Consider the following 10,430-nt stretch of genomic DNA (forward strand, 5'->3'; position numbering starts at 1 on the left):
AGTCTAGTTGTGGAGGACGTCGCTTCACTGGGCCATGTTGGTATTATCATTGTGCTCTTCCAGGGTGAGGCAGTCGCTTGCCGGCCATTGGACAGCCTCTCACTCTGGCTGCCAGCCACTCACGGTAGCTCACGGCAGCCCACTGATGCTCCACTGCAACCTATACTGTCGCCTGCGACTCACGGCAGCCCAGCTACAGGTCGAGCTGTTGTTCACCATCTTAGCTGTAGAGGGCACAGCATTACTGGCCCTCATGTGGGATCTGAACAGGGGCCCTGCTGCTCAGAGCTGGTGTCCCAAGCCAACTCGGCAGGCCCTGGACATTTTTCTAATCAAGAACATTGCAAAAGCCTCCCATATTAACCTTACAAAGATAGCACGAGATGGATCTGAAACTCAAAAGAACTCAATGGTGGGGTTTAGCATAAGTAAGGCATTCCCAAGCCTGTATTATTCGATGTTGGAACACCTTCCTCCTTTCATCTCCCATTTTGGTTTTCAATGCATTGAGTCTATGGAATTAATTTGAGATTCTAATTAAGCCCATGAATCTATATTTAAACTTATAATGTGCATTTCAGTGGAGACTGTCTCATGACCACTGTTTTTATTGATGTAAATGAGATAACAAGCCAAAGCTGTGCAATTTTGAAGTAACTGCTAAAACGATTTCCTCATAGCTTTATTCTCTTCCAAGTTTTCATTAGTATCTATTATGATGCCAACACTGGTGAACAATCAGGCTAACACCACTCACTGAGGCTCTCTACATTATAAGTGTAAGTGATGAATTCTGCATAAACAGACATATTTGGGCCACATTTCATGGAAGTGTTTAATGATAACACCAGCATATTAACTGAAATGACTGTATGCTTATTTACATGAACAGAGTCCTGTTTGATAAGACTATTGTAATTTTAGGACATTAGATTTTTAACTATCAGGACATTAGAGTTTTAACTATTGGAATGGTATTCGATTAACATCTTATTTTATATGCTGTGTGAAACTTACTTTCATCTCCTGTTTCAAATTCAAACTTCTGACTGTAGCCACTGTATCCTGTTGTAGTCCTTACTCGGATATGAAATATGTACTTGGTTGCTGGCTTGAGACCTGTGATGATGACACTGGGGGCTTTGGACCTCGTGGAGGAATACGTGAGCTGCTCGTGCTCCTGGGGACAGAAAAGAAGAGAATGGAAATGAAGCAGAGTTATTCTACTTTTTCTGAGAGATGTTTCAAAGTTAAACTGAGCAATTATGCTCAGAATATCAAAAGTATTGATTTAAAGGAGGTGAGAGCATGATTTCCCATAATTTAGCATTTAGTTATTTATCATTAGGATGCATATGATATGGTCTTGATTTGGAAATTTATTAAGAAAGATGATTAATTTTATATAAACTGAGCTTGTATTTTTGGTGATTTGGATTTCTGATCCCACTGTGAGGAATGGTGGTGGTGTGAGAGCATGTTTACACACAATGGCATCTACAACTTAAGCAAAATGAGCACATCAAATCAGACCACACCAGCAGAGAGCAAAGAGCAAGGGTGGGAAAATTCAAGTATCCACTACTCACTTCTACCCGCAGGTAGTGCCAAAATGCCGGCGCTATCCGTGGGTAGTCCTGTGGGTGAAAGGAAAAATAAATTAATTGGATTTTAAAGTTTGAAATCTTTTTATCTCGAATCAATTGCTTTGTTCTGAAACTCAGTGATTCCCCATTGTAGCAACTCAAGGTGAGTTAACCAAGGGCATAAAATGATAGAAAATTTTCACATGCATTTGCTGCAGCTAACTGAATGATCTAGTCTGTCAGGGTCTTTTTTTTTATGTTTTAAGAGTGTATTTGTTGACAAAGAAATTGTTCATGGTATTGTTAATTTTCTTAAGAATTATAAAACAGCATAAACAGTATAGTATGATCCATATATGTAAAAATACAGACTTAGAAATCTGAAAAGATATAGACTAACATGTTGACAGCATCTATCACTTGGTAGTGGATTCATGTGTGAATTTAGGTTTTTATAATTAACTGTATCATCTAATTTTCCTCTATGATTATGTGTTGTCATATAAGTAGATATAATGACCTAGCATCTATTAAGCACCTAGTTCTTCTCTAATGAGGTGCTAAAATGTAGAGATTAGCACATGGCTTCTGGAATCAGACTGGTTCAAATCCTGGTTAAGCCCCTCAGTTGTATGACCTCAGGAAAGTTACTCAGCCTCTCTTGTAGTTTCAGTTTCTTCCTGAATAAAACAAACAGCAATACCCAACTCACAGATTGGTGGTGAAGTTTAAAATAGGTAACCTATGCAAAGTGCCTGGCATTTATTATTCATTGGATAAATGTTAGTTATTATTATATGAAATACAAAGAGGTATTTTTTTTATAAATTTGCCAAATGATATAGTTGTTATCCTCAGGGAGTTTTTCATTTGGTAAGAATAGTAAAATTAACACATAAGAAACAAAAAGAAAACATTATAATAACTTCTCAGCGTCAAGGATTTGGAATTGCTATAGCTATTACCTTCTCTCTCCCTGAGCCTGTACAGTTGATGAGATGCCAAGATATACCTGGTAGAAACCTCTTGCCTCATCTTCATACCTATTGACTCTCGTCCAGCTCATGTTTATCTTTTGTGTGTTCATCTCATTAAGCTCCAAAGGACCTATGGCCTCTTGTCTCTTTAAATTCCCACCTCTCTACACCAGTGGTCCTCAAAGGGTGATTCCTGAACTAGTAGCATCAGTATCACCTGATAACCAGCAAGATATTCAAACTCTTGGGCCCCACCCAAGAGCCACTGAATCAGAAACTCTAAGGATGGAGCCCAGTAATTCATTTTATAATAAGTCCTACAGGGGGTTTTGGTATACACTCGAGCTTGAGAATCTCTGCTCAATAGAGTACTGTCTGATCAGTCTTCCCAAAGCACACATACTCTGTCATCTTCTACTAGCCAATTCTCTCTGACTATCAAGTAAATGGTGATAGGTCTTTTGCTGCTGCTACTGAAGGTCTTCCCTCCATGGTCTAATCCCAGTCTCCTTTCTCAGGCTCATCTTCAGCACTACTTTTTGCAATCACAGTATGGTCTAGTAAGACTAAAGCACCCAATTCTCCTTAGACGTGACCCATGTTATGATTCCATTCATGTTTCAATGCCTTTGCTCATACTAACTCCTGAACGTATAATTTATTCTTTCTTGCCATCTTAGATGTTTAAACCCTGCTAAACCTCAAGATCCAGGGCTCACCCATGAAACTTCTCTCAATACATCATCAACCTTCTATAGAAGTGACTGCTTTCTCCTCAGACCATCCAAAACATTAAACTGGCGCATTCTTCTTCATGTCCTTCCTTGGTATCGTCATGATGTATCAGTTTCCTAGGGCTGGCACAAAACGGGTGGCATAAAACAATAGAACTGAAGTCTCTCACATTTCTGGAGACTAGAAGTCTGAAATCAAGGTGTTGTCAGTGCCATGTCTTTTCTCTCAGTGTTCAAGGAATGCCGGCAATCCTTGGCATTCTTTGACTCATAGAAACATCACTCTGACTTCCGTCTCCATAGTCATACGGCATTTCTCCTATGTTTCTATGTATTCTCCTCTTCCTATAAGGTCACCATTCATATTGGATTAATCCCTCCCCCTCAATGTAGTATATCGCCATCTTAATTGGATTACATTGTCAGGGTCTTTTAAGTGGGCTCTTTTGCTTACCACTTCAGAACAGGATAGTTCATTCTACCTGTGCATATAAGTGACTACCAACAACATGCTGGTGATGTAACAAATTAATTTTAACACTTTTTGTATAGTGTTATTTTTCTTTCTTTTTTCTTTTTTCTTTTTTTAAAGATTTTTATTGGGGAATTGGGGGAAGGGGAACAGACAAGTTGCTGTCGTTTTGTCTTCAGTCTAGTTGTGCAGGACGTTGTTTCACTGGCCCAAGTTGGCACCATCATTGCGCTCTTCCCGGGCGAGGCAGATCAGTCGCTGGCTTCTGGACGGCCGCTCACTGCAGCTGCTGGCCGCTCACGCTGGCTGCTGGCTACACATGGTAGCCCATGGCAACCCACTGCCACAGGGGCTGCAGCCTACGCCGTCCCCAGCGACTCATGGGCAGCCCAGCTCCAGGTTGAGCTGTTGTTCAGCATCTTAGCTGTAGAGGGCAGTATCGCTGGTCCTCATATGTGGGATCCAAACCGGGGCCCTCTTGTGTCCCAAGTGAGTTCTTAACCATTGCGCCACTCGGCCTGCCCTAGTGTTATTTTTCAATAGCTTTATGATGATATTTTAATAGGGCATCTGCAAAAAATTGTATTTGCATAAACAACTCTTCTAAATTCCTAGGTCAAATTAGGCCACGAGGTCCTTAAGTTAATTACTATCTACTATTCTCATATAAATCTAAAGATAGAGATTCTCAGGGATGGAAGTGACTTTCAAGGTCATTAACTGAATCACTCATTTAAGGCTTAAATTCTACCTAGCACATCCCCAACTAATAAATAAATAAAGATTTTATTTAGCCTTTGCCTAAAAATCTCTGTTGTTCAGGAGAGCTTCCAAATGAACAAATGAAGTTATGAAAATCTACACATATGTAGAATGTGTTGAATTTCATTGATTTGCTTGTGATGCTTTAAGATTTAGAACTATGAAAATTATTTCCCTTAATCTAGCTACTTTTGAGAAAAAAATCCTTATCTTAAAGACCATTTTTAAACTTTATGGCCTTATTTGTCTAAATTTTATATGCTACATGGTTATTTTGTGTCTAGCTGAGGAACTGAATTTGCCATCTATACTCCCAATAGAACTGTTTATTAAACATAAAGTACAAAGAAAACATGAGTTAATAACAGCAAATTTTAAATTAAAAAGACAAAACAGACAAATTGCAACTTATCTTTCTCTCTAGGTAGTTTTGAGATTAGAAAGTAAATAAATATCCACCTGGCATCAAATCCAAGAAAATAAAGTCTATAAACTTATTGATAGTAAGAGTCATCTGTTAAGGACCAAAAGGAGCTTTCTAAGATCAAGACCTTTATAATTAGGGGCTTAACACCCATAGTGTGAAAAAATGTGTGCTAGTAGATGAGATGATATTGTTTCTGGTAGCAATTTGCCAAACCTTTTGGATTGTTCAATCTCACGTACAAGAGGAGAATATTCCACCTCTCACAGAATTTCTTGCAACATAGTAAGAGTTACAGTGTAGCGTGAGTGCTGATTCACAATGTGCAATGATGACTGAGAGAAGAATTTTAAAGCCCTGGAAAAAGAAATTAGTCTTATGCTCAAAGAGAAGATGCAGGTTTCAAAGTGTACTCTTAGCATGGCCCCATAATAATTACGTATTAAGTCTTTGTTGCTTCACCGAAACATACCTAAGTAGTAATTTCTTGCTCAGTAAAGTTACAGGGAGCAAGAAAACCTGCAAACAGCGTTTTGCATTTCTGCTGTAACATACATGAGTGTATCTACACATCCTTCAAATAAAAATCCTCAGGTAGGAAGTGTGCTTACATGGTTCCTCAGCCTAAATCACAGCGGTGTGTGTGGTGGCTGCTGCCTTGTCTTACATCTTGCCACCACTGAGCATGCGGAGGAGGAAGGCTCAGAAAGCACCAGTCATGGAAGTCTCTCCCCACAGTGCACAGCAGCCCTCTCTCCGCCTGGTGTTTCCAAGCTCTTGGGAAATCAAATTAGCACGTATCCATGACAAGCATAGGGCACTGTTGTCCCAGGATTTTGGCTAATTGCCTTTCTGCTGACACATCAACTCTAATTCAAAGTAGCTGTCAGCAGGGAGAAGCTATGCTTTGCCACAGAGCACGTAGATCTCTTTATTCATCCTGGCAGCCTGAATTCTGAACATGCTTGAATAGGGTTTGTGAGTATTTCTGGAGTTTGGGCCATAATGGGATTGCTAATTGTACGGCACTCACATCTTCAACTTTGCTAGGTAACACATTCCCTTGTTCACAAAACACTCATATGTTTTTCATCTTTGCTATAGACATAGTAAAATCATCTTCTTGCTATAGACATAGTAAAATCATCTTCTCATTCCTAATATTGTTTATTTTTTTATTTTATTGTTTTTCTTCACCAGGCTTTCCAGAGGTTTGAATCAACGTTTGGCTTTGTTTATCACTCTAATTGTTTCTTTGTTTTCTACTACATTTAATTTCTGCTCTTGCTATAAATTATTTTCTTTCTTCTTTATACTTTCTTTGTTTTACTTATGTTGTCTTCTAACTTCTTGGTTTTCATGTTTAACTCATTAATTGTCAGTAGAGCTGATCCTTGAACACCACGAGTTTGAACTGCACAGGTCCACTTACACTCGAATTTTTTTCAGTAAATATACAGTTGGCCCTCATGTGCCTGGGTTTTCGCATCACAGATGCAATCAACTGTGGATTGAAAACAGTGTTTTCAGTCTGCGGTTGGATATCCTCAGATGCGGAGGGCTCACTGTAGCCATTGTTCTATGACATTTTGTAAGAGGGACTTAAGTATCCCTCTTTGGTATCCACAGGGTCCTGGAACCAATCCTACTTATTTACCAAGGAAAGACTATAGTTATGTTTTGGGGAGTAGAAGGATATATAATGATTTTCGACTTCCCTAGGGTCAGCACCTCAAACTTCCAAGTTGTTCCAGTGTCAACTGTATATATTTTCAAATATATAACTTTTTTTTAATTGGGGCTGGACATGCACTGGGGGGACTGGAGGAGCTGGGCTGGGCCCTCCCTACCTGAGTATGCTGACACCCCTCCTACCTTCAAATATAAAGTTTCAACCTGGAGCGGCCACTGATTTCCTTCATTGTGCAAGACTGGTTTTTATTTTTATTTTTTAAAAATTTTTATCGTTTTCAATTTCAGTTGACACTCAATATTAGTTTCAGGTGTATAGCACAGTGGTTAGACATTTATATAATTTAGTACCCACCTGGCACCATATGTAGCTATTATAGTATTATTGACTATATCGACTATATTCCCTACTTTACATCCCCAGTGACAATTTTGTCACTGCCAATTTGTACTTTCTAATCCCTTCACCTTTTTCATCCTGCCCCAAACCCCTCTCCCATCTGGTAACCATCAATTTGTTCTCTGTATCGATGAGTCTGTTTCTGTTTTGTTCATTTATTTTGTTCTTTAGATTCCACATATAAGAGAGATATCTGGTATTTGTCTCCCTCTATCTGACTCATTTCACTAGAGGGTAGCACAGTACCCTTTAGGTCCATTCACATTGTGGATGCTCATTGTTGAGAGCACTCCCGGTCTTCTGCATTAATGCTTGTTGGCTGAAAGTGAAACAGCTTGTATTACTTCTCCTTGGATAAACATGGATAATAGCACTAATTGTGGGAAAAAAAATCATTTAGTAACAATGCACTTTAATATATTGTTATGTCTATTATTTCCTAAAATAAATATATGTGCAATTTCTATTTTATATATCTGTATCAATATATATCAAAAAAAATAGTTCACAACCAAATAGTATGAATATGGTGTGTTGTCAAACAGGAGATGCCTGTATTGTTGTCTATAGATGTTGACCTTTTCTTATGGTTCTCTTCCTGAAACAGATCCTGCAACTTAAATTCATTGCTCCTTCCCAGCTGATAGAAATCAAAGCTTTTCTGGGAGTCTCATCTTAATGTCACATTGAATCTTTTGTTTACCTAAAATTCTGAATCTAGCTTTATCTCTATAAGTGTCAACTCTTCATGGTAACTAAAAGAGATGACCTCACTAGATAGAGTGGATCCTTTTTTTTTTTTTACTCTGAAAATTTTTTTTTTACTCTGAAACTTAGTGAAACTTATAACTTAATAAAAAGAAAGGCTAAGGTGTGCAGTCCTTCTGGCTACTTCTTTCTACATTCAGAGGTAACATGGTCTATATCGACAGAAGGCAGCATACAGAGAATTCTGGGTTGGAATTCTCCTGTCTTGGGCTTGATCTTGGTTCTACTTCTGTTGTGTACCTTGCTAAGGCACCTTCAAGACTTTGGTTTACTCACGCAGAAAATTCACTTATTCCACAGGCGTTCATTAAATGTTCACTGTGTATAAGATTCCAGGGCACTCTAGTAGACTTAGCTTACATAATCACCAGATCTCTAACTACACAATTAAATTCTATATTTTTATGTGAGAAATACAAGTCCCCTCTCTTCTGCTGTGACTCATTCTCGTCATTCCTCACCTCACTCTCTTGGATTTACCATTCTCAGTTATGGAAGTAGATTGAATATATCCATAAAGTAACCATTTTTTAGCTAGTTTGCTTTCTCTTAAAGTCCTTGGGACCAGTAGAGCTTCTATAAAATGTTATCTTTTTGTTTTATATTTTTTAACTTTAAATTAATTGGATTATATATTTAATTAAAAATTATGGTGCAGTCTTTTTTTCTACAGACATATATCAAAGACATATCAGCAATGACAAGGCAATGACCATGATTTATGTGATGCTTTACAATTTAGGAGGTGTTTTCACACACATTCTTAATGTAATACTTATAAAAATCTTGTGAAGCAAAAAGAACTGGTAATATTTTTATTTTCACTTAGCATATGATAAAACCAATCCAGAAAGAATAAGTAATTTACCATAGCAAGTCATATAACTAGTCAGTGGCTTCAATTCAAGTTGTGTTTTTTCACTATATCCAATTTAGGAAGATATGTCCAGGGAAAATAGGCTTATAGATTAGACTTTGAGCCAAGCTCAAAAGCTTGGGTCATTTCATACTTTATATTCTTGACCATCTAACCACTAGAAATAACTTCAAATTTAAGAGACCTGTGAACTGTATAGTAATGATTTGATGGAACTAAAATACTTTTACATGAATAGTTCCTCAATGGCAGAAACAATTTCCAACACCAAAAGTTTTAACTAGTTATTTCAAAGATAAAATTATTTCCTACTAAGGTTAACACATCCAATCATTCTGTTTTTATTTTTATTCTCTTTTGTTATTATGCCATATAAAGAGATTCTAGGCAGATACAGTGGGCTTATAACTCACCCAACCTTACATAGAACATGAAATATTCTTGTTCAAGGCTGAGAATAGAATTTGTTTGATAAAGTCCAGGAGATTCCTCTAGAATTTCTGATGTATGAAGTTACCCTGTATGGGTTTATTCACAGAAGAGAACTAAGAGGACATATTAAAAGATTGTTGGATTTTTCTTTACCCTTTTAAGTCATACAAGTTAAAATTACCAGGAATAGGTGAAAGTGCTACTAAAAATTAGCATTCTATTGCCACAATCATTTTTTTAAACAATGTCCTAATTAAGCCAATGATAAAGCTCTTTCTTGTTCTACTGGCTAGGAGACTGAAACTATAGTTTCCTGAGAAAATAATACAATATTAAAAATTGAAATAAATGATGGGCCGGCCGAGTGGCTCAGTTGGTTAAGAGCTCGCTCAGGAGTGTGAGCTCTGAGCAACAGCGGTTCGAGTCCAGCCTGAGCTGAGCTGCTGCTGAGCTGCCATCAGGTGGCAGGATGGCTCAGCCAAAAAAAAAATTGACATAAATGACTTGCTGGATGCAAATTTAGTGTTTAATAAATGTCTATTGATTGATAGCCACAAAAGAATACTTAGATCATTTAACATAGGGTATATCTGGTGCAGCTCTAGTTACATATCATCAGGTATTGGACTACTAAAACTGCTGCTCCAATGTAGGAGTACAAATTGGGATGGCTTCCAGCTCACACTTATTCTCCTGTGTCCAGATCTAAGTTAACACCACCATCAGGGGAAGATGGGGCTAGTTCCCAACAAAGCTGATTGCCTCAGAGATAAAAGCAAGCTAGAATGATTATACATTTCTTCGCCAATGAGACTGATTTCATAACGAAGAGAAGACATACAGAAAGACAAACTGCACTGAAGTTGAATAAACTCATCTTGTTGCCTTCCTGAGGCTGGGATGTCCTGTTTTGCCTTGGTTTCTACATTTTACACACTAATTATCAGAGTTGAGTTCCATTTCAGGTAACCAAGAGAGTTGCTTTCTTTTCTCACATTCATTTAAGCACATAGATGGAGTTTCTAATTTGGAGGGAGAAGGGGTTAAGTAGCTAGTTGGCAGGTTGTTCTAAACTAGTAGGTAAGGTGATCTGAAATATTTTTCTTAGGTAAAAATTGGCTACTGCTATGACAAAATGACAAATTATGCATAAGTAAGAAAAATGTATTGACAAAATACAGCAGCCATTTATGATAAAAACTCTTAGCAAAGTGGGAATACAAGGATCATATCTCAACATAATAAAGGCTATTTACGATAAACCCACAGCTAACATCGTACTCAACGGAGAAAAGCTGAAACCATT

General features: G+C 37.7%; 1 protein-coding gene across 1 annotated transcript in view; it reads right to left on the bottom strand.

The window, feature by feature from the left end:
* The window catches only part of EPHA6 (EPH receptor A6), a 130,547-nt gene that overhangs the window by 77,887 nt on the left and 42,230 nt on the right, over positions 1 to 10,430 (bottom strand). The window contains exons 2-3 of the mRNA XM_019628213.1: positions 1,590 to 1,637; positions 1,018 to 1,180 (exon numbers count right to left, since the gene is read on the bottom strand). Of these exons, the coding sequence (XP_019483758.1) occupies positions 1,018 to 1,180; positions 1,590 to 1,637 (211 nt within the window). The remainder of the gene's footprint in view (positions 1 to 1,017; positions 1,181 to 1,589; positions 1,638 to 10,430) is intronic.

The sequence above is a fragment of the Hipposideros armiger genome, unplaced genomic scaffold (assembly GCF_001890085.2).
Source record: "Hipposideros armiger isolate ML-2016 unplaced genomic scaffold, ASM189008v1 scaffold_760, whole genome shotgun sequence".
NCBI classification, from domain to species: Eukaryota; Metazoa; Chordata; class Mammalia; order Chiroptera; family Hipposideridae; genus Hipposideros; species Hipposideros armiger.